Here is a 25,086-nt window from a genome sequence, read left to right as displayed (position 1 = left end):
ACATCCATAAATTCTGCAAATTGCTCATAAGACATTGTCAGCCATAAGCTGCACTGAAAAGTGAATAACACAGAAAACTGAAAGCATTTTCAGTTAAAACTGTCACCGTGCCTTTAAGGCAGCCATGACCCCAGGCTTCCCATCATGCCTCAGGGGTGACAGGTCACTTGTTCTTTCCGGCTCTTTCAGTCAGGACCCTGTTTAAACAGCTCCCACCTTTTTTTGACTGTCTGTCAAAAATACTTGGTGTTTTCCTTCAATTTTTGTCTTCACTCGACAGCTTTTAGCCTTAGAGAGCTAGTGCTGCCTTTTTTGGGCTCAAAAAAAGGTTAATTTGTGGTCAAAAATGCCTTCGCTTTTTGATCCCTGCTCTTCCTGTGGGAAGAAGAAAGCTAAGACTGATGCACATCCTGTGTGTATCCTCTGTCTTCCTGACTCTCATTCTCCAGAAAGCTGTGATCACTGCAAGTCCTTGTCAAGTAGAACTCAAGGACAGAGAAAAAATCAGGATTTATGGGTTTTCTGAGAGAGCTAGGTCTCCAAAGAGATAGAAAAATCAGAGGGCGCGGTCGACGTCGAGAGATGTCCCGACTTTCTCTCCTTCGGCGTCTGGATCGGCGTCGAAGGTTCCAACGACGAGTCAACTCCCCTCGACGGTGAAGACTTCAGCGTCGAGAGTCCAGGTAACTCCACTGCCGTCAACCGGGCGACGTGCAGCGTCGAGGGAGAGGTCGACGTTGTAGCGCAGAAGATCGACGTCGAGACCTCCGTCGTCGAAGCCTCAGGTCCAGTCTTCGACGCCTAGTCACCGGCGTTCGCCGGCGAGGCATCCTCTGTCAGCGTCCCATCATCGATGCTCGATGTCGAGGCACCCTCCGTCGTCGCCAGGTCATCGACGATCGGCGTCGAGGCACCCTCCGTCGTCGCCATGTCATCGACTATCGACGTCGAGGCATTCCAGTTGAGGGCGTTCAGCGACCCAGCATCCTCCTTCGGCATCCAGTCATAGGCGCTCGACGTCGAGGACTCCTCAGTCGACGTTACCCCCCGGCGTTCGACGTCGAGACATGGGACTCCAGCGCAATCTCTTCTGATTCATCAGCCAGTGGTGGTGCAACACACCGAGACATCGAGCCGGCCGGCTCCGTCTTCGAGACATATGCCTACATCCCAGAGGTCCTCAAGAACAGCTTCAGCTGCGGAAGGGGACCAGGGCTCTCCAGAGAGAATCGGTCACACCTATAGGAAGAGCACTCCAGAGCATCGTGGTTCTCAGTCGCACTGCTTCTCCTGTGAGTGTCTTCCTCATCAAGATCATCTTCTGGCCCGGGTGTGATCATTTACACGTCAGGCGGCGAAGAATCAAGACACTCCCCTTCACCTCCTCCACAGGGGCGAAAGGATGTAGCACCTGCAAGCTCTCCAGTGAGGGATGCCGCACAGCAGCCTCCTACCGTCAGACTGTCTCCACGATGGTATGCACCGCTGCACAACTGGGCTACAGATAAAGAGACGGCATCTCGATTGCAGCAGACTTTCTCTAGGTCTAGAGAACAGTCTCGCTCTCCGGTGAGGTCCAAAGGAAGATCACGCTCTCCGGTTCGCCGTAGGGAAAGATCACGCTCTAGAGTTCGTGCCTCCAGGCGTAGATCCAGATCTAGGAGCAGGAGGAGAGAACAAAGATCACAGACTACCTCTACGTCTCCGACACGCTCCCATAGAGAATACTCGCCCACTCTGACGAATTTCCCTCCATCAAGGGTATCTCCGATCGAGGATATCTTCTCCTTTCAGGATATACTGGGTAGAGGGGCTATAAAACTGGGAGTTCCCTTAACAACTCCGCAGGTCAAGACCTCAGTGATTTTTGAAACGCTGCATCACAGGTCGGCACCTAAACCCTTTTGCCATTAGTTCCTGGCATTATAGATCCGGTGATAGTGGTATTCCTCACTCCAGCAACGGTCAAAGCGGCTCCAGCGAGGATCCTGAAGAAATACAAATCTCCAGAAGAGGCTGATCCTCCCCCGGACTCAGTAATCATCGCAGCAGTGAGGAAATCCAGTGCGGTTTCCTCTTCTGCTACTGTACCTCCGGACAAAGACAGCAAGACGCAAGATTTGTGGGGGAGAAGAGTCTGCAGTACTTCAGCGTCTTTTCTTAAGGTTTCTAATGCAGAGGCCCTTTTGGGACATTACGATAGGTCCCTGTGGGATTCTCTACAGCGTTTTGTGGACAAACTCCCTCAGGAAGACCGTAAGGACTTTGAAGAAATCCTTCTGGAGGGCAGTCAGGTCTCCAACCAAATTATAGATGCCGCAGCGGATGGGGCGACCCTGGCGGCTCATGGATATGCCCACGGAATATTGGCAAGGAGATCATCCTGGTTGCGCCTAACTGCTTTAAAACCAGAAGCCCAAGCGCGTATTCTGAACCTGCGTTTTTCGGGGACTTCACTGTTTGGAGCGAGCATGGACAAAGATGCAGAGCATGAAAACTGAGCTGGATACTCTAAAGGCGGTGGGTCTCGAAAAGAAAAAAGAATTCAAAAAAATACCTCTCCTACAACAAGGGCTCTTCCAAACAACGGGTTCAAACCCCTAACTGGCAGAAGAGTCAAGACCAGCAGAGTCAGCAAAAGTCCCAGTATAGAGGAAAGCGTAATTCCAGAGGAGAAGGGAATCAACACCAGGGCAACAACACCGGCAAAGCTCAGTCCAAGCAATGAGTCTTTCCTTTCCCCAGCGCCGTCGACCACTCCAGTGGGAGGAAGCCTTGCGGGTCATTTGGAAGAGTGGCAAAACATCACAAACGACAGATGGGTGTTATCTACACTTCGGAATGGATAGTGTCTTCGTTTAAGTCCTCAGCCTCCACCTGTTCCCCCGATGGCAACATAGAATCATCAGTTACACCTTCTGCTTAAAGAAGTGGCCACTCTTCTCGAAGTGTCTCAAAGGGGTATACTCCCAATATTTTCTGGTCAGAAAAAAAGGGGCAAAAGCAGAATTCAGACCTATTCTGGACTTGCGAAGTCTCAATCTGTGAGTCAAAAAGGAAAAATTTAGCATGTTGGCGCTTCACCAAATATATCCACATCTCAGGGGGGGGAGATTGGATGTCCTCGCTGGACCTCCAAGATGCCTACTTTCATGTTCCAATACACCCCAGTCACAGGAGATTTCTTCGGTTCCGGGTGGGGACCTCGCACTATCAGTTCAAAGTCCTGCCGTTTGGGTTGAAGTCGGCTCCCCGGGTGTTCACAAAGTGTGTTGCAGTGGTAGCAGCCGCAGAGGGGTCTTCATATACCCATACCTGGACGATTGGCTGTTGAAAGGTCCCTTCTCAGATAGCGTAAGAAGTCTGTTCCAGGCTTGCATACAGCTCTGCCAGCGACTAGGGCTCCATGTCAACTTCGGAAAATCAGTCTCAACCCACCCAGAAGATTCACTTCCTAGGAGCTCTGCTAGGCTCTGAAGTAGGAAAAGTGTTTCCTTCGGAGGAGAGACAGTTTTCGATAACCCACAAATGTCAGCTGGTGCTCCGCAACAAGGCTCAGAAAGTGCGCCGGATTGCCTCCCTGCTAGGGTCGATGGCATCATGTATCTTCCTGGTCCCGAATGCCAGACTTCGAATGCGTCCTATTCAGCAGGATCTGGAGGATAAGTGGGACCAGCAATCGGCTCGCTGGGACGATCACATCATTCTCTCAGACGCAGCTCGAGCTTCCATTCCATTGTGGACCAAAAGACAAAATATGCAGGTGGGAGTTCTGTTCCATCAACCTCCTCCTGTGCAGACTCTGATCACGGATGCTTCCCTTCTAGGTTGGGGAGCACACATGGGTCAACTGCAGGTGGAAGGGCTGTGGTCGCACAAAGAAAGTACCTACCACATCAACATGCTGGAGTTGAGAGCAGTCCATCTAGCTCTCAAGGGGTTCCTTCCCTCGATTCACGAAGCTTCAGTTCTAGTACAGACTGACCACACCACCACAATGTACTATTTGAACAAGCAGGGGGGAACGCGCTCACGAACTGTTGCTGGAAGCACAACAGATTTGGCATTGGCTTTTGGCTCGCAAGTTGTCCATCACAGCAGTCCACCTCACAGGAGAGCAGAATGTGAGGGTGGACGCTCTAAACCATCATTTCGACGACCAGGAGGATTGGGTGCTACACGACGCAGTGGTAGGAGACATTTTCCAATCCTGGGGTCGTCCCACCATAGACCTGTTCGTGGACGACCAAAACACAAAATGCCAAGACTTCGCCTCTAGGTTCTACCGGCCAGAGACGAGAGGGAATGCTCTTTTGATAGACTGGTAAGGGGAAGTTGTGTAAGCCTTTCCACCACTTCCACTGATCCCGAAGGTGGTGAGCAAGTTAACACATTCATGCACGATGATGATCCTCATCGCCCTGGACTGGCCGCGGCAATGGTGGTACACGGACCTGATTCACCTGTCAGTGACTCCTCACAAGAGGTTACCATGCAGGCCGGACCTGTTGTCCAAGATAGAACGAGAGGATTTACCTCCCCAACCTTCCATCGCTGAGCTTGGCAGCATGGCTCCTGAGGTCATACAGGACGGGCATCTAGGGCTGCCAGAGGACTGCATGTTCATCCTTAAAGAGGCAAGGCGGCCCTCCACAAGACATTCTTATGCATGCAAGTGGAAGCGATTTTATATGTGGGGTATACAGAATGATCATAATCCCGTTCAATGTCAGGAAGAAGTGCTTCCTTATGTTATATCTTGCTAAAACAGGTTTAAAGTTTAATTCCATCAAGGTGCACCTAGCTGCTATAACAGCCTATAGGCGGTCACCTTCTCAAACCTCTTTTTTCCAGTTACCATCTGTCAAGGGTTAAAGAAAGTATACCTTCCAGTACGTCCTCCTTCTCCTCCCTGGGAGTTGAACCTGGTGCTATCGAAGCTAATGGGTCCACCTTGTGAACCCATTCATAAAGCTACTTTACAACCTCTTTTGTGGAAAGCAGCTTTTTTGGTAGCAATCACATCGGCTCGCAGAGTGAGCGAGATTCAAGCTCTCTGTTCCTCTGAACCCTATACGGTGTTCCATTTGAATAGTGGTGCTACGGACGCATCCATCTTTCTTGCCTAAAGTGGTGTCAGATTTTCATGTAAATCAGACCATTTCTCTGCCTACTTTCTTTCCCAATCCCTCTACACCAGCTCAGAGGGCTCCGCATTCTTTAGACCTGAAAAGAGTTTTAAAGTTCTATCTAGATAGGTCTATGGTTATTCGTCACTCTGATCATCTTTGTTAACTATGGATCGATCAGGACAGGTCATGCTGCCTAGAAGCGTTCTATCTCAAGATGGATCGTTTCATGTATTAAACTTGCTTACCAGCTGGCGCAGAAACCCTTGGGGGTTTCTCCCAGAGCGCATTCCACCAGAGGGAAAGCTGCGACTGCGGCTTTCCTCACTAATGTGCCCATGTCTGAGATTTGTAAGGCGGCGAACTGGAGGTCCGTCCATACATTTACCAGACATTACGGTCTTGATTCTGACACGAGAGCAGATACCCAGGTAGGCCAGGCCTCCTTGAGGTATCTGTTTAGTAGCTGATTCGGGCTGTTGTGATTAGTCTTTTTAAGTTGGGTCATGTACTTCTCATTTACCTGCAGGTGGTTGATGGGCTTGCTATTCTATTCAGTGCTTATGACTATTGATGAGGATCCCCTGGAAGAGTAGGATAAGTTACTTACCTGTAATCCTAGTTCTCTTCCAGGGGTATCCTCATCAAAGTCATAAGCACACCCGCCCTCCTCCCCAGGTAATTGAGAGATGCACGTTTCTGACTTGTAGTTTAGCCCTGACTCCAGGGTTATGCAAAGATCAACTGACCTAACTGTTACCCCTGAGGCTTGATGGGAAGCCTAGGGTCAGTTTTAACTGAAAATGCTTTCAGTTTTCTGTGTTCATTTTTCAATGCTGCATATGGCTGACAATGTCTTTTATGAGCAATTTGCAGAATGTATGGGTGTTTTTACTCATTAAAACACAAAGTTCACGGATTATTTGACCTAATGTGTTTTGTTTCCTTTCTAATTGCTGTACATATACAAGTGTTTATACTGTCTAGCCTTGGGTTTGGAGCTGCATTGGTGTGAGAAAAATGATATATGTATTTACATATATTTGGAACGAGATGTGTTTTTTACATATATATTTATATTGTTTCCGGGGTCCCGCACATGGGCGGGAATATTCAGTGCTTGTGACTTTGATGAGGATACCCCTGGAAGAGAACTAGGATTACAGGTAAGTAACTTATCCTTAGGCGCATTAGGATATCAGAATGTGCCTACAATTAGAAATTAAAATGCAGTACATGAAAGGGACATTACATTGTCCCACATATTATATAATATGCATGTGTGGCACACAGCTAAAGAAACCCCCGGTTTCTAAGACCAGGCATATAAGCATTACCTTTAATCGAACCCCTTGAGTATGGTGAGTTTGAATTTAAGTACTACTTTTTACATATTTTGCATATTGTTAAATTTCTTTCCATGGTGCAGAGGGCTGTCCTAACATTATATTGATCTTTATCTTCTCAGTGAGACCGATAAAATAAAAGTGGCACAGGGTGTCTCTGGTGCTGTTCAAGACAAAGGCTCCATCCACAAGTTCATTCCATATCTGATTGCTGGTATCCAGCACTCCTGTCAGGACATTGGTTCGAAGAGTCTCACGCAACTCAGGTAAGCATGCATCTCGTAAATAAATTACTGTGCTTTCTGGTTTACTTTATTTTAAAGCTGCTACTCCCTATTTTAATTATAGAAACCTCCTTAAATATGATTGCCCCAGTATTGGAACTTTCATAGATTCCCATGCTTTGTATCATTCCCCCGTCGTCAGCCTGGGAGCCTCTGTAAATAGAAAATACCATAGCAGTATGTACAAAAGAGAAAGTAAGGCCTAGGCCTCATCTCATTTTGTATCCTGTCTACCTCTTTGGTGGTTGCAGACTTTTGGTCTCTTTTACACAATCAGATCAGCCTCACCCCATAGAACGCTCAGGAGAGAGCCTCAGATTTTCTACTGCATGTTGTGCTAAGGGAATGTCCTCTGAGCTCTGCTCAGTTTTCTCTTCATTTGGATTTCTACAACCTTATTTCTCTTCAGGATGTCTGAAAAAAAAGTTCTATTCAAAGCCTGTGCTACTTGCTCAAAGAAAAGACTTTATGTGGAAGATAAGCATAAAGATTGTATTTATTGCTTATATTCAGACCACAAGGCCACGGAGTGCAAGATCTGCAGGACCTTCTCAACTAAGACTGAGAGACCGGGAAGGAAGACTTCGACTTTGCTGTAGAAAATGAAGTCTCGGAAAGAGGTTCTGTGCAGTGAAAGTGAGGATTCCTCCTCAGCTACATCTTCGAGAAGGTCTACAAAGAGGGGTAGGTCTTCCCCTTCTACATCTGCTAAACCTCCTGCTAAGGCCTCTCAAAAGACCTCTGAAAGGTCTAAAAGGCTTAGTCCCAAAAAATCTCCTCACTACCTAAAGGAGAAAGAGGGACTCCTCCCTGAGGTGCCATCTGGAAAAAAGGCAAGCCAGGGCCAGGTCTGTGGCTTCTTCCCCATCATAAAAAGAGAAGATATTATAAAAACCTTCAAGTACACCTCAGGAAGTAAAAGGAGAGAAGAAAATCGACGACGGACTCCTCGGGTACGTCGACGACTATAACAAAAACTTTATTGGCTTCAATTGACTCTGTCGGCGGGCCCGTCGACGAGAGTTTCAGCGACGACATCGTCGACTATGACTTCGTCGTCGACAGTTCCTGCCTTGGTTTCGTCGTCTAGGCTTTCGATCTCGCAGTCGACGGTGATGTCGTCTACGTTGACATCGAGGAAGACGTCAACAAGGATCCTGACATCCACCTAGTCGACGATCCCATCGACTATCAGTCCTCAGTCGACGGCTGTTCCACCATCAACGACAGTACTTTCTCCAGCGACGACGATCCCCTCGTCGACTGCACCGTCGACGATCCAAAAAGTAAGGATTTCTATAAGGAAAAGACTGATTACGCCGGGGCTGACATCACCCCGTAGGGTAACACCATTGCCTCCACCTCTTCTGCTGGAGGAGGAATATTCGGATGACGACGAAAGTCCATATGGGGATGCATATAGTCCTTCACAACTTCAAGTGAAGTATCGGGACTCTGATTCTGACGATTATTTCCTGGATCAACATCATCCAGAATCTCAATTCACTCCTCAGGACACGCATCATCAAACATCTGGCCAGGAGATGATGGCCATGCCATCTTCGTTGATAAACGATCTGCAGTTGATGTTAGACTATAAAAAGAGGTTCCCATCTCAGACGTCTGAATCCATTCCACCTCCTCTGCCACCGCCTCAGCAAACTTTATCCACTCCTGTGGCATCAACCTCTGAGACCAAGTGAACAGCCTGGGACTGAAAGGCATGATGTGTTTAGAGTGCCTGATAATGATGATGACTCTTCTGATGAAGTCCAAGATAGAGAGGATAGTCAAAACCCGACACTGAATGGAACGACTATGTTATCCCTGATCCGGCTTCTCCATCTCCGGACCCCGGGGATTCGCCTCCAGCGGACATAGGGGCCTTCCATAACCTTATGGAAAGGGCATCTAAACTATTTGGCCTTCCGGTTCCTGTCATGCAGTCAGATTGTTTACTCTACGACTTCAAAGAGCCCTACAAGAAATTGATTTGTTCCATCCCAATTGTGGAACATGTATGGAGTGAGGGCAAAAAGGTGATGCAGTCTCCAGCTGCTGTAACTCCGGTTTTACCGTGGCTGGAAAAGAAATATAAGGCCCCGGAGGACTGTCCTTTATGTCTTATTGGTCAACCTAAACCGGACTCTGTTATTTCCCAGGCAGCACAATGGAAATCGTGGAACCCCGCAGCACCCCTGACGGCACTGCCAGATAGAGAAGGCAGGTGCTTGGATAATGTTGGGAAGAGGTTCTCTTCGATGTCTAGCCTCCTTGTTCGGGCCTTGAATGCACTCGCAATTTTGGGAAGATACGATCGCCAAATGTAGTTCGATCTCTCTCCTTTCATTGATCAGCTTCTAGAGAGTGCCAAGACGGAAACGAAAAAGATTCTAGAAGAAGGGGAAAGATCTTCCTCGGAAATTATAGATTGTGCAAAGGACATTGGAACGACGGCTTTTCGTGCCTTAGCTGGGTCAGCGGTCCTGAGACGTCAGGGTTGGCTGAGATTTACCTGATTTCGCCCGGAAGTGCAGAACAAGATTCTGGATCTGCCTTTTGACGGAGACATGCTGTTTGGCAAGCATGTAGATGATGCTTTGCAGGACATTAAAAAGGACACCGAAACTGCTAAAACCTTGGGCACGCTCCAATACCGAAAAGTGCCTTTCCGGGGAGCAAGAGGCAAAGGATTTTATACATACAGGGGAGGCTATCAACGATATTCCTCCTATTCGCAATCCTCTCAATCCTATAAGCCTCAGTACTCTCAGCGGCAAAATCAATCTGCGTCTTTCTCTCACCAGTCTTTCAGAGGTAGACAAGGGTGTCTGGGGAGAGACCTCAACGCCAATAGCGGCTTTATGGCTGTGCCTACTGGTCCTTCATCTCTTGCTTCAAAGATAGGGTGAAGGATTACGAATTATTTCGATTGCAGGAAGATCATAACAACGGATCAGTGGGTCTTACAGATCGTTCAATTTGGCCATACATTAGAATTCCAAAATTTACCACCTCCAAGAGTCCCTCGCTCCACAGAATCAAAACACCTGCACCTTCTCCGTCTCGAAGTCTCGCATCTGCTCCCCAAGGGAGCGATAGAACCAGTGCCACACTCACAAAAAGGAAAAGGGTTCTATTCCAGATTTTTCCTCATTCAGAAGACGGAAGAAAAATGGCGCCCGATCTTAGACCTGAGGGAGCTAAACACCTATCTCATAAACCCTCCTTTCGAATTGTCACTTCAGGATGTCTTGCGTCTTCTAAATCCGGGGGATTACATGGCGACTGGATCTCCAGGACGCATATTTCCACATTCCGATCCACCCAACTCACAGAAATTTTTACGTTTCACAGTATCCAAGAGCCACTTTCAGTTCAAGGTCCTGCCCTTCGGGCTCAGATCCGCTCCGCGGATCTTCACAAAAGTATTGGCCCCGGTAGCGGTGTTCTTAAGGAAACAATCGCTAGAAGTTTTCCCTTACCTAGACGATTGATTGATCAAGGCTCCGTCTTCTCAGGCAGCGTCAAGGGCAGTCAAATTGCATTCAACTTTTCAAAGGCCTGGGTCTATGTCTCAACAGGGACAAGTCAGTCATTGTTCCATCCAGGATGGTCAAGTTCCTGGGCTCCATTCTGGATACAAGATTTTGCAAAGCTTTCCCTTCGGAAGAGAGGCAGAAGAGACTAATCTCCTCAGCATTCCGATTACAGGGGAGAAGATCCCTATCAGTTTTTCTCTACAAATCTTTTCTAGGATTGATATCATCTTGTATTCCATTAGTTCCGCATTGTAGATTAAGAATGCGCCCCTTGCAAGAACAACTTGTCAGGATCCGAACTGAAGCAAGTCAAAACCAGTCTAGGAGACCAAAATATCCTATGCTTTCTGGTCCTGGTTGAGCCGTTTTGTTCCGGCGGTCAGCGTTCTAGCTTCCAGCTGACTGTCTGCCATTTCGTGCGCTCGCTTTTCCTGCACTGCGCACTTCAACTGTCATTTTCTGGCGGACGGACGTTCTTTTCTGTGGTTCGTCCTTTTCCCGTAAAATTCTGAGTTTGACCCTACCAGTTAGTGCGGGGTTACTATCCAACTAGAAACCCTCCCTTTTCCGTCTTTTGAGACGTTCTGTCTCATTGTATTCTGAGACGGATTCTGTATCCTGAGGTGCTCCGGCGCCTATTCCATTTTCCCCGTCTCTTCAAAGTCTGGAGCAGAGTCCGAGCCTGTATCCTGTTGACCCAGTCCGAAGATCTTTTTGCTTCTGTTTGATGAGTGGAATCCAGAGGGTCGTCTTTTCAGAGAGTTTCCAGTATTTCATCATAACCACAAGTAGGAGGTTTCCGTTGTGTTCCAATTTGAGAGTATAAGTCTGTTGAATCAACTCAAGAGACTATTGTAAAGACAGTAATTTTTCGTGATGCCAAAAGCCTTTACAGAGAATTCCAGTGAGTCAATTTACTAGTAAAGGTTATGAACAGCACTGTCCTGGAGCTTCGTCAATTGTAAGAAGTGACTACTTCTGGAACATTTGGTAGTCTAGGGTTTTCTCATCTTCTCAGCCATCACTTGAGACAGCGTTCAACAGCTCTAGTAGATAGGGGTATTCAATTGTATGCATATAATTAATACTGCTGTGTACCACCTTATCTTCTTCGTCAACAAGAGGAGTAGCCCTGACACCGAACTGTTGTGCTTAAATATCCTTCAGCAATTGAGAGTAATTCTGGACTATCTAAGAGAGCAGCTAATTCCACACAAACTTAAGGTAGGAGTCCAGTCCCGAGGGAGTTTAGTGCTAGAGAAGGCCAGTAGTTATTAGAACGGTATTAATGATGTTCTTAATGTTTTAGGTGTGACTTGCAGTACTGAAGAGTCAGAAGACACCTGTGTGGACGTCTCTTGTTTGTCTATCCACTTCCCCTTTCGTTCCTGATCTCGGAGAGATCCGGGCCCAGGGAGGTGAGGGAGTTGGGAAATATTCGGCTGGGTCCTCCCTTCAAGTCGTCTGCTCCCACGGAGAACCGCAGGAATTCAGGTACACTTCTGACAGATTGAAGTGCCCTAAAATTCCTCCGTCTGAGCAAGATGACTGAAGGATTTGATGTGAAGGCGTTAGCGTCAATTTTGGAAGGGTTGCAGAAGCAGCTTAGCAAAACTAGAGAAGAGGTTAGGAAGTCCAACCAAGAGGCCAGTTATCTGCGACGAAGGTTAGACCAATTATCTGAGAGTCCCAGTCCTAACTTTGGGGGTCAAAAAACACCGGTCTTTGATTCTTCCCCTACTACTTCCTCTTCCCTTACTACCCAAGTAGTGCATGCCATGTCTTCCACCATTCCTTTGGCAGCTCCGGAAAGATTTCAGGGGGATCCAAATAAGGCCCAAATTTTCATGATGCAGTGCTCCCTGCATTTCCTTTGCAAGCCCATATTGTTTAAGGAGGATCAGTCCAAAGTGGCTTTCGTGCTCTCTTACCCGAGTGGTGATGCCGCAGCTTGGTCCATGCCTTTGGTTACAGCTAATGATCCAGTTCTTTATAAATTTGAAGACTTCAAGGCAGAATTTCTCAGAATTTTTGATCGAAGAACCATTTCCCAAGCCACCGATAACGAATTATTGGATTTGAAACAGGGAAATCGAGAATTGGGGCTTATCTAGCTCAGTTCAATAAACTGATCGTGGAGACCAACTGGCCATCCGAAAAGAGAGCCGCCATCTTTTATAGAGGATTGAAGGATGAACTGAAAGATGGGCGATCGCAAATTCCAAGGCGACCCACTGAACTGTCTGAACTCATAGATCTAGTGCTCCAAATTGATCAGCGCCTATCAGAACGAAGAAGTGAAAAGCGAAAAGATTTAAAACCGTTTTTGCCTCGTTTTGATCGGGCGAAATCTGAACCAGCTAAGAGTACTGAAGGGAGCGTTGGTGAAGAACCTATGCAGATTGGCATAGTTCGAGGACCTCTTTCCAAGGAAGAAAGAGAAAAACGTCAAACGGGAAAACTTTGCATGTATTGTGGTCAGCCTGGTCATTTCGTAAAAGATTGTACAAAAAGATCAAAATCCCGGCAATGGGTAAAAGACAGGCGCCACCAGTAGACGGAGTTGCTCTGGTGGGAGTGCCTTCTGAGTCAACTCCCAAACCTCAACATTTAGTGAATACTCTTCAGGTCGCAGCACCGCATTTGATAATTTCCTGTAAAATTTTCTTCTGAAATAATTTGGAAAAGGAGGTTGCCATAATGTTGGATTCTGGTGCCACCGGAAATTTCTGTGATGTTCGATTTGCAAAATCTTTGGGAATCCAATTCGAGAAGAAATCCAGACCCGAGTCTGTTCGAGCAGTGGATGGCACCAATTTATCTTCTGGTCCTATTGTTTTTGATACAGAGTCCAGGTTGGTGCAAGGTCCTGGAGAACATCGGAGCTATATTAGTTTCAATTTAATTGATGCCCCTCAATTTCAGATGATACTGGGATTGCCCTGGTTAACGGATCACAATCCCCAAATTGATTGGACTAAACGTACCGTGGAAATGAATTCAACCTTCTGTAAGGAGCATTGCTTTCATGAGCGGGCAGAAGAGGCACAGGCCACCTTGTCTTCCAGTTTGGCAGAGCAAGTTCAGATGATTTGCGCTGTAGAAGTCCCCGAGATTCCACAAGAATATCGAGATTTAGCTGAAGTGTTTAGTGAACAAGAAGCCAAGAAACTACCTCCTCACAGGGATTGATTGCTGAATAGAATTGGAGCCTGGAGCAACCTTGCCTTGTAGCCGAACCTACGCCCTATCGGAACCAGAGAATCAGCATCTGAAAGATTACATAGAGCAAAACTTAGCTAGTGGTTTCATTCGACCCTCTCAGTCACCAGTGTCTTCCCCTCTCTTCTTCATTCCGAAGAAGGACGGATCTTTGCGGACTTGCATAGATTATAGGGCCCTGAATCTGGTGACCAAGAAAAACCGTTATCCGTTGCCTCTAATCTCTGAACTATTAGATCAAGTGAAAGATGCGTGCATTTACACCAAACTCGATCTAAGAGGTGCGTATCATCTTGTGCTCATGGCTGAGGTTGAGGAATGAAAGACAGCCTTTCGAACGCGGCTGGGGTTATTTGAATATCAAGTCATGCCATTTGGACTATGCAACGCCCCAGCTGCCTTTCAGCATTTTGTCAACGATGTCCTGCGAGAATTTTTGGACCACTTTGCGGTGGTCTATATCGATGATATTCTCATTTTTTCGAACAGTTTGGAGGAGCATGTTGTTCATGTTCGAGTGATCTTGGAGCGCTTGCTGGAACATCAACTGTTCGTCAAATTGGAGAAATGTGTTTTCTATTCTTCGAAGGTGGAATTTTTGGGATTTATTTTGTCTCCAAAGGGAGTTTACATGGATGATTCCAAACTACAAGCGATTAGATCCTGGCTTGCTCCTAGATCGGTGAAAGAAGTACAAAGCTTTTTGGGATTCGCCAATTTTTATCGAAGGTTCATCCAGAATTTCTCGGAGAAGGTTAGTCCCATCACTCGGCTTTTGAAGAAGAATGAGCGATTTGTTTGGGGACAAGAATCTGAAGACGCCTTCCAAACCTTAAAGGGAGCCTTTGTATGCGCGCCTGTTCTTCAACACCCGGATTTGAAAGAACCCTTCTTCATTGAAGCAGATGCATCTAATCTAGCCATAGGGGGAATCCTTTCTCAACGCCATAAGCAGACTGGCCAGTTGCATCCCGTGGCTTATCATTCTCGGAAATTGTCTTCGGCTGAAATCAATTATTCCATTGCAGACAAGGAATTGTTGGCGGTAAAAGATACCTTTCAGGTCTGGAGACATTATTTACTGGGTGCTAGACATGTGATTACAGTTTTTACCGACCATCGAAATCTGCAATTTTTGAAATCCGCACGTACCCTCACACCTTGCCAGTTGCGGTGGTCTCTTTTCTTCGCAGATTATGATTTTATGTTGACCTATAAACCAGGTTCTGCGAATGGAAAAGATGACGCCTTGTCTCGGCTCAGCTCTGAAGGTGAGGTCGAGGAGATTCAAAAAGGGTATATCATCCCTCAAGAAAAGGTAGCGGCAACAGTTGTGGAGGATGAACTGGGACATCGAATCAGAGAGGAGTTTCGTGGTGATCAATACAGCAACTGGTTGGAAAAAGGTCCGGATCGTGAAGTCGGAGATCAGACGCCGTACCGTCAAGGAAAGATCTTCGTGCCTGGTGACACATTGCAGAAGGAAGTTATTCAGCTTTTTCATGATCATCCTATGGCTGGACACAAGGGAAGCATTAAGACTTTGCAACTGGTGAAGAGAAATTATTCTTGGCCTGGAATGGAAACTCAGGTGAGACAGCACATGGCCACTTGCGAGCAGTGTGTTAAGGGGAAAAGTTCTAGACAGTCTCCACAGGGCCTCCTCATGCCTTTGCCCTTGGCACCGTCCCCTTGGCACACCATTTCCATGGATTTCATTGTAGAATTGCCATCTAGTCAAGGTTATTCTGTGATTTGGGTGGTGGTAGATCAATTCTCTAAAATGAGTCACTTTGTCCCTTTAAAGTCCTTACCTACTGCTCCCCAATTGGCCACCTTGTTTGTACAGCATATTGTCAGGTTACATGGGATTCCTAAGGTGGTTATTTCGGATCGGGGCTCCCAGTTCATTTCTAGATTTTGGAGGTCCTTTCTGAAAGGTTTGGGGGTGGACTCTCGTCTGTCCACCAGTTTCCATCCTGAGTCGGATGGGCAGACGGAGAGAGTGAACCAAGACTTAGAGCAGTATCTCCGTCTGTATTTGATGGATCAGGAGGGAGAGTGGCCTTCCTACTTAAGCACAGCGGAGTTCGCTTATAACAACTCAGTACATTCAGCAACAGGTTACACCCCATTCTTTCGGAACTCTGGTAGACATCCCAACATGTTGGTCGGCAAAGAAGAACTTGAGGTCCCAGCCGCTGAGGAGGTGATTCAGAACTTGCAGAAGACTTATCAGTCTGCTTCTCTCAATCTCTCCAAGGCAAAATCTGGATATAAGAAACAAGCTGATAAAAAACTGAGGGACAGTCCAATTTTTAAGGCTGGGGATTTGGTTTGGATTTCTACCCGTCATATGAAGCTAGTGGGTAATCGAAAGTTTCAACCAAGGTATGTAGGCCCATTCCCAGTAGAGCGCATGGTTAATCCAGTTAGTGTAAGAATAGCACTTCCTAAGTCCATGAAAATCCATCCTACCTTCCAAGTATCCGTGATCAAGCAAAACTCACCAAATTTGAGATGCGATTCGCCTCCCTCTGCAGTTTAGGTAGAATCAGCAGAAGAGTTCGAGGTGAAAAGAATTCTGGACTCCAAATTGAGACGGAACAGACTGTACTACTTAGTTGATTGGAAGGGTTATGGCCCAGAGGACCGCTCTTGGGAGCCTAGCTCAAATGTTCACGCTCCCCGATTGGTGGCAGAATTCCACAAGACCCATCCGCAGAAGCCTAGAGAGGGGGCTTTAGTGGGGGGGTACTGTCAGGATCCGAACTGAAGCAAGTCAAAACCAGTCTAGGAGACCAAAATATCATATGCTTTCTGGTCCGTTCCCTACTCTATCCTTGTGGAGTTGGCGTCAGCGAGTAGCTCAACTGAGGGCTGCTTAGGTTGGTTGGTTCCTGGTTGAGCCGTTATGTTCCGGCGGTCAGCGTTCTACCTTCCAGCTGACTGTCGGCCATTTTGTGCGCTCGCTTTTCCGGCACTGCGCACTTCCAACTGTCATTTTCTGGCGGACGGACGTTCTTTTCTGTGGTTCGTCCTTTTCCCGTAAAATTCTGAGTTTGACCCTACCAGTTAGTGCGGGGTTACTATCCAACTAGAAACCCTCCCTTTTCCGTCTTTTGAAACGTTCTGTCTCATTGTATTCTGAGACGGATTCTGTATCCTGAGGTGCTCCGGCGCCTATTCCATTTCCCCCGTCTCTTCAAAGTCTGGAGCAGAGTCCGAGCCTGTATCCTGTTGACCCAGTCCGAAGATCTTTTCGCTTCTGTTTGATGAGCGGAATCCAGAGGGTCGTCTTTTCGGAGAGTTTCCAGTATTTCATCATAACCACAAGTAGGAGGTTTCCGTTGTGTTCCAATTTGAGAGTATAAGTCTGTTGAATCAACTCAAGAGACTATTGTAAAGACAGTAATTTTTCGTGATGCCAAAAGCCTTTACAGAGAATTCCAGTGAGTCAATTTACTAGTAAAGGTTATGAACAGCACTGTCCTGGAGCTTCGTCAATTGTAAGAAGTGACTACTTCTGGAACATTTGGTAGTCCAGGGTTTTCTCATCTTCTCAGCCATCACTTGAGACAGCGTTCAACAGCTATAGTAGATAGGGGTATTCAATTGTATGCATATAATTAATACTGCTGTGTACCACCTTATCTTCGTCAACAAGAGGAGTAGACCTGACACCGAACTGTTGTGCTTAAATATCCTTCAGCAATTGAGAGTAATTCTGGACTATCTAAGAGAGCAGCTAATTCCACACAAGCTTAAGGTAGGAGTCCAGTCCCGAGGGAGTTTAGTGCTAGAGAATGCCAGTAGTTATTGGAACGGTATTAATGATGTTCTTAATGTTTTAGGTGTGACTTGCAGTACTGAAGAGTCAGAAGACACCTGTGTGGACGTCTCTCTTGTTTGTCTATCCGCTTCCCCTTTCCCTTTCGTTCCTGGTCTCGGAGAGATCCGGGCCCAGGGAGGTGAGGGAGTTGGGAAATATTTGGCTGGGTCCTCCCTTCAAGTCGTCTGCTCCCACAGAGAACCGCAGGAATTCAGGTACACTTCTGAGACAACTAGATATGCAATGGCGCTCTTTCGAGGACAAGATAAAGGTCACTCCTCCCATAAGAGCAGCAGGTTGGTGGGCTGTCTAGAAAAATCTCAACAGGTCTTTCTTTTAGAATGATTCCATCCCCTCTGGTTCTAACCACAGACGCCTCAATGGAAGGCTGGGGCGCAGTCTTGCAAGATCTCCAGGTGAGCAATCACTGGAAGGCAGTAGAGCGTTGTCTTCATATAAATCTCTTGGAACTCAGAGCGATTCGCTTAGCCTTGCGGGCTTTCAAGCCGAAGATTCAAAATAAAACGGTGCTGGTCAAAACAGACAATACAACAGCCATATATTACATAAACAAGCAGGGAGGTTCAAGATCCCTTCTACTCTCAAAAGAAGACCAGGAGATATGGGAATGGGCGATTCTCCACAATGTAGTAATCTCCGCGGGGCACCTACCAGGCACACTCCATACTACAGCAGACACCCTAAGTCATCTAAAATCTGCCTGTCATGAGTGGGAATTAGATCAAGACACTCTGGAGGAAGTGTTTCAACGTTGGGGAACTCAACAATAGACTTATTTGCAACTACAGAAAACAGGAAATGTCAATTCTGTTCAAGCAGGTATCACCATCGAGGATCGCTGGGGAATGCTCTTTCGATGTCCTGGTTAGGCGCATTTTGTTATGCCTTTCCTCCAATTCCACAGCTCCTCAGGAAGATAAAGATGGAACCTTGCAGGATGATCTTGATAGCACTGGCGTGGCCTCGCCAATTCTGGTTCAGGATCATCCACATCACCTTTGTCCCATCCCATCTCTGTTGACAATGTCCCAGGGACAGGTGGTACATCCAGATCCGAGCTCTCTCCATTTGAAAGCCTGGCTCCTGAGCACAGAGAATTCCACACTCTAGATATCCCTCAGGAATGTAGAGGGATTTTGTCTCAAGCTCGCGCCAACCAAGTACGAATAAGGCTTACCATGCTAAATGGAAGCGTTTGTCTGTGGTGTCATAGGGAGCGCATCCATCCATTTTCTTCAGCTCCTCATAAGATACTACCTTACATCTATCACTGGCTAAATCTGGCCTTTCGCCCCAGTTCATCTGGCGGCTATTTCAAGGTACAGAAGGTCAACTGCGGGTCCATCTCTTTGGTCAGATAGAGTTATCAAACAATTCCTGTAAGGTCTTTTCAGGGTTTTTCCACCAGTGCGGCCGCCGCCTCCGACCTGGAATCTTAATCTGGTTCTGGCTCATCTGATGAGACCTCTGTTCGAGCCAATTCACAGAGCGGATTTAAAATTCTTATCTTGGAAATTAGCTCTCCTGCTGGCTCTTACTTAAGCCAGGAGAGTAGGAGAATTGCAAGCCTTCTCCATCCTAGAACCTTTTCTACAGTTCAGGAAGGATTCTATGTTTTAAGGACCAATCCAAAATGTATCCCGAAGGTCCCTTCGGATTTCCATTTGAATTAACCAGTGGTTCTGAAATCACTTTTTCCTCGTCCTACAATACCAGAACGTTCTTTCATTTCTTGGATGTCCAGAGATGTCTCAAATTTTATCTTGAGGACAAAGGATTTTAGAATATCATCTCAACTTTTTGTGGCTTTTAGTGCACCTCTGAAAGGACTTTCTCTCTAAAAGCAAGGTATTTCACGCTGGAATACAAGCACAATTGATTACAGCTCACTCCACAAGATCTGTCTCCTCTTCAGCAGATCTTTGCTGGAGTCCCTATAAAAGACATTTGCTGGGCGGCCACATGGAGCAGCGCCCATACCTTCACAAAGCATTACTGCCTGGACTCTTTCATGAGGAGCGAAGCGGCAGTAGGTCAACCTGTACTGAGGAATCTTTTCCAATGAGGTGAGCTCTCCCTTTTTTCCCTCCTTCCTATGATTGCACATTTTGTATCGCATACGTTTTCTACATGTACTGTTACTAAGTATAGATGCTTATGAGTATATTTATGCTGAAATGTTGGAATACGCTTGTAACAAAATATGCATGTTTTTTTTTGCTGCTAGCTACTCTGATACAAAGCAAGGGAATCAATGAAAGTTCCAATACTGGGGCAAGAAAACAAGTTATTTACCTGTAACTTTGGTTCCCCAGTATTGGTAACTTTCATAGATTCCCATGCGCCAACCCTCCTTCCTGGGGAAAGCTCAGCCTTCAGCAGAAGTGGTTACTGTTACACAACGGCTGCAAAAATCTGAGGGACTCTCCTGAGGGTTCCTTGGGGTGAGGCTGATCTGATTGGTGGTTGCAGACGTTTGGTCTCTTTTACACAAAGAGGTAGATAGGCTACAAAATGAGATGAGGCCTAAGCCTTACTTTCTCTTTTGTACATACTGCTATGGTATTTTCTATTTACCGAGGCTCCCAGGCTGACGACGGGGGAATGATACAAAGCATAGGAATCTATGAAAGTTACCAATACTGGGGAACCAAAGTTACAGGTAAGTAACTTGTTTTCTTTAGATGTACATTCTAAAGAATCCCATGGTGATTAGCAAATAACTGCTGGTATATTTTCACAGGTCGAGTTTGCTGGTGACAGTAAGCTAAAAAATATATCTGCATTTTCATTACCACTCCAGCTGATGATTCACTCAGAGGTGACACTATGATCTGGTCACACTGAAAATCTGTAGACTAGATTTTAATTTTCACTGCTGTCTATCTGTTAAATGCATGAGCTGTATTTTTTTCCTTTTATTTTGGAGTAAAGGTATTGCAGGAAACTGCTAAGTGGATTAAGTTGATGATTAAAATGCTCATGTTTGTCTGTAGGTTATAATTTTGTAGTAAATAAAAGAAGGAACCATTGATTACATGTAGATGTTCTTGTATTAGGTTTACTACTCAGTTTATTTCTTCGCAATGCCATGTGTTTCTCCATGTAGTGCAATTTTATTTGCTACTAGCAGCCCGTCCCGACGTTGTCCGGGTAGGCTTTGCGAGGTGAAAGGTACTCACCAGCATTGCGCACCCCGGATACGGGCAGCTCCTTCCTCTTACCAATTACCCCTTTTTGCCCACTTCCCCTCAAACTACATGGCCTTCTGTTCTGAGAGCCTCAGCTTCACCTGTCCCGGCCATCCACCTGCGCACCTACCCCCCCCCACCCCCCTCTATATCTCCTTTGCCCAGTCACCTCATCCTCACACTATCACGCTAGTAAACTCACCTCAGACTTCCCTCATCTCAGCCCACTCCCATGTGTACCCCATCACCTCCTCAGCCTATTACATTAACCCACGTCACCTTTTAATCTCTACACCCTCCCAACCCGTCAGTTACACTTTACACCTCAGTCAGACCCCCCACCTCATCCCACCCATGTCCTTGCTTTCGGTCTCACTTCTTCAACCTACCAAAAGCGTACCTTTCCTCGCCCTGCCAGGAACTCCCTTACCTCTCTCCGATCCTCTTCACCCCTCCGTTCACTCCGTACCCTCTCACCATGATAGCCCGCGTCCTCCTTGGGGGCCGTCTCAGCCCCACGGCCCCACTGTCGCTGCCGCTCTCTTTACCATGATGGTGGCGGACATTGCTCTGAACTGGGTGTCGGTTCCGCGCTCCTCCCCTCCTCCCCGTGCTCCCGGTGTACACCGAACGCGGCATTACTTTTCCTCCCCACAGCTCCACTTTCGCCGCCGCTCTCTTCACATTATAGTGGCGCACATTGCACTGAACCGGGTGTCTGTTCCGCGCTCCTCCCCGCGCCACGCCATCGCGTTGTATGCGCCCATGACGCCAAACGCGGCGTTCATATCACTTTTCCCCTAACGTTCTTCACCCCCCCCCTAATGTATATGGTGTGGTGCTGTATAGCCTATGTCAATCTCCTGGACCTCCCCTTTCCAACGCTGTATTGGGTATTGTGATTTGTGGTGTACTTTTCGAGTTTACCCGCCTCAAAGGTTCCCAGTTCTCGCTTTATAATAGTAGTATAGATATAGATATAGATATAGATTGTAAAAGCAAACAATTGTGTAATGATAGTGCAGCTACGTTTAATGTTGAATTACAGTGGTGTATATGTGCTTAAATGTTTGTTCTTGTTCTGTGAATTTGTGATGTATGTTTTGTGTAATGTTTAGCAATTGTAATGAAATCCTTGAATGTGTAAAAGGTAGTACTGTGTGTTTTTGCACTCCAGTATTGTGAAAGGCTGTCCTTTACAAATGTTTTGGTTTTAAAAATTAGTGGTCCTTTATTAGTCCCCTACTTCTTTAGCTACTATGTAGATGTCTGATTTGCACAGCGGAGTTAATGCTCCTTAAATTTGTGAATAGTTGAGTGGATAAAGGCAAGCGATGTGTGTGATTGACAAAGCTTAGTTAATTAGTATACAGCAGCCCTGAATGTTCCACTTCATTTACCCTTACTGAAATGGCAATTTTGGTTACAGTTGGCCCCCTATTAGCGAAGTAGTACAAGTGTAAAAGTGCCTTAGGGTTCTGTCAGGTATTGATTTTGTGTTTGCCCGCAGGTGAAAGTGAAATTTGCAGATGTAACTGAATGGTACTTTAAGAGGCCAATAGTGTCGCTGAAAGATATCCAATTATGGCTTGAAAAGAGTGCAGTTGCTGAAAGTGGCGTTAATGAGCCTACTGCAAAAAACAGTTGATGGACAGAATGTAGAACAATGTCATACATTCACCCCAGTACAAGGATCTGGGCCTAAATCCATCGTTTTTTTGCACTCCACACCACCCTGGGTTAGACACTGGCTATATGCAAATCAGCTCTGACCCTGAGCCACATGGGAACTCCAGTCCGAACTAACAAGCCATGTCCCAGGTCACACGAATTAAGGAGTCACCATTGTTCCTTTAGTGGATTTACAGTTTAGTTAGAAAAAATACTACAAATGCTGTAGCATAATTAGTTTCCATTTTTGAAGTTCAATTTTGTTTACATCACGGTACACCTAGGGACCATTGTACAGTATGTTTGCTAAGTATGTATGAGGTATGGATGTGGTGTAGGTGCAATTTGTTAATTTGTTCAATTGTATTGTGTTGTATATTGTGTACATATTTGTATATAGTATTTGTTATATAAGGTGTTTCCACACAGAGAATATTTCATTCAAAAATGTATAAAAGAAGAAAATTCAAGCAATATCATTAAATGATGCAAATGAGCAAGCAGACGTTTGTTTTATTCATAGAGGTCAATACTAAGTTTCAGTTTTCAAAAAACCATCAGTCATGGCACACATATTTGTATTTATATTATTTGTATTTGTGGCGCCCTGCAACCGGCGAGTGCTTTTGCAAATGTTTGTGTGCGTGAAGGCGGAGTGGCTTAAACTTGCAGCCCTCTTTCAGTTGTACCCGCCCCTTCAGACAGCGTGCGTGTGCCGCGCCTCTTGTACTTCTTGCCGCGCCCCTTTGTTTATGGCATTCACAGGCTCTCTCATAACGCGCCATGAATTTATCGGCGAGTTAAGTCACTGGCCATGTAAGCCGCATGTCATTTGTTGTGTTATTGATAAACCGCCTCGTGTTTTGCAATCTTTGTGCCTCAATTCGGAGTGCTTTTGGGTGTGCTTGAATCTGCAGCCCATGAGTGTGCCGCCCACAAGTTTACTTTGACACGCCCATGCTACTCCCTAACAGCAGAACAACGCCGACAGGGAACTACTTTACCCTCAATGTTGTTTGCACTTTGTAATATATATGGTGTCCATATATATAGCCTATGACCATCTCCTAGAACTCCCCTTTCCAACGCTGTATTGGGTGTCGTGATTGGTGGTGTACTTCTGGAGTTTACCCTCCTCAAAGGTTCACAGTTCTCTCTTTATAATAGTAGTATAGATTTTATGTAGTGTAATTTATACTTGTAGTATCTGATGGAGACATCTAGCCGCAGATTTCTTAACTTAGAATATCCCCAGGCGTCAAAAGAGGATCCGGAAAACTTTTCCCCAGCAGTACCTCTGCACGGCGGGGGCGGCGTCGCCCGGCTCCGTCCTGACGTCATCCACGGAAATGGCATAAATGGAGCTGTATTAGACCCCGACCTCCTCCTCCTCCTCCACCCCCTGTCACCTCCACCGTGATGAGGTCAGTTTACTTCTTTTCTGCGTCCCAACATGGATCTGGAGTTTAGCGGTTCCTCTGGCCTGTTTGTTCAGGCCTTCAAGACGCCTTTCGCGTCTAAAACAGTGTTGATGCCTGTGGGCTTCAAATAGTGTGCGCCCTGTTCACGGCAGATGTCTATGATGGATCCACACAAGATTTGTATGTGGTGCTTGGGCAAGCACCATGACTCCAAGTGCGATGCCTGCCAGCAGCTAAAGCCGAAGTCCCCTGCAGGAAGGTTGGATGTAGCTGTTGTCTGCCCGGGTGTCCTGGTAAGAATCCTTGTGGCGCCGGCTCCCGTCTCCGGAGGAAGTATACAAACCGAGCAGTTCTTCCTCCTACGCTGAGGTCTCTACTCACGGCAGACCCCGGATTGTTCCTGTGGAAGTAGTTTGCCTGCCTCGAGTAAGCACCAGAAGAAGTCACGGTGGTCCTCTACCTCGCACAAGCGTGACATTGAGGGCTGCCGATCCCGGTCTTCACCGGCCGCAAGCCCTCCGGAGTAGACCCCCACCCATCGACCATTTCCTGGTGCTGGGGTGACTCGGATCCAGATGTAGGCTTATTCCAGGGCTCTGCAGGTCTTCTTTGGGTCACCCCTATATCTAGCGCACCTTCGGGCCCCACAATGGGGGTAGGGATTCAGGTCGGGGGTTCGCTGGCAATTTGCCCTTGGCGCCGACCGAGTGCCTTGACTGATTCAGGGGTCGCAGTGACGTCGGGGCATGGCCCGGATGGGCGTCCTACTCTGATGTCTAGCCCTCCTGATGTGTCTTCGCACAGTCCTGCGGGGCTCCCTGCGTATCGCTGGATGCGGCTGCTGCGCGGAGTTTGACTCAGTCGACTTAGTTTCTTCCTGCAGGCTCCTGTCTCTGTCGGTCGAGCCGATGCCTGGTGGAAGAGTCCCTTACGGAGGTCGTCTGCGCCAATCCGACACCGTCCCGACGTCGGGCAGCGCTGGTTCTGTCCCTGACTTTTTTCTTCTACTGGAGGACGTGACACCAGTGGGCTCACCACCCACAGGGCTTTTTCTACGCTCCACTAAGTACATGCCAGCTCATTTTTCTACAGGCCATTGTCTTGACGGATTAGTCTGCAGCCGTCCCAATGGATGACTTGCTGACTCCCCCTCACATGGCCATGGAGGCTAGCGTAGACTTTGCGAGGGCGGTTAATAGGGCTGCACATAACTTAAGAATGCAGCCACCCTCTGTCTCCCGGTCTTCGGATCCTTTGTTGGATTTCCTTCACCAGGGCACAGTGGATGTGAAGCCTCTTCTGCCTTTGGCAGGTCCTTGTATGATGTCCTTCAGGGGACTTGGGTCAGACCCTCATCGGGTGACTGTGACCAATGCTGTTGCGCATTGCCACCGGCCAGTTCCAGATGACCCTGCCTGTTTGTCCCT

The 25,086-nt window shown here is 46.9% G+C and overlaps 1 protein-coding gene across 2 annotated transcripts in view; it reads left to right on the top strand.

Annotated features, from left to right (window-relative positions):
* Positions 1–25,086, top strand: part of IMPDH2 (inosine monophosphate dehydrogenase 2) — a 357,233-nt gene that overhangs the window by 294,160 nt on the left and 37,987 nt on the right. For both annotated transcript variants that reach the window (XM_086939329.1, XM_086939328.1), the window contains one exon: positions 6,598–6,741. In XM_086939329.1, the coding sequence (XP_086795455.1) occupies positions 6,598–6,741 (144 nt within the window). The remainder of the gene's footprint in view (positions 1–6,597; positions 6,742–25,086) is intronic.

The sequence above is a fragment of the Lissotriton vulgaris genome, chromosome 9 (genome assembly GCF_964263255.1).
Source record: "Lissotriton vulgaris chromosome 9, aLisVul1.2, whole genome shotgun sequence".
Lineage (NCBI taxonomy): Eukaryota > Metazoa > Chordata > Amphibia > Caudata > Salamandridae > Lissotriton > Lissotriton vulgaris.
The sequence above is the reverse complement of the archived record's forward strand: the minus strand, read 5'-3'. Positions and strand labels throughout refer to the sequence as shown.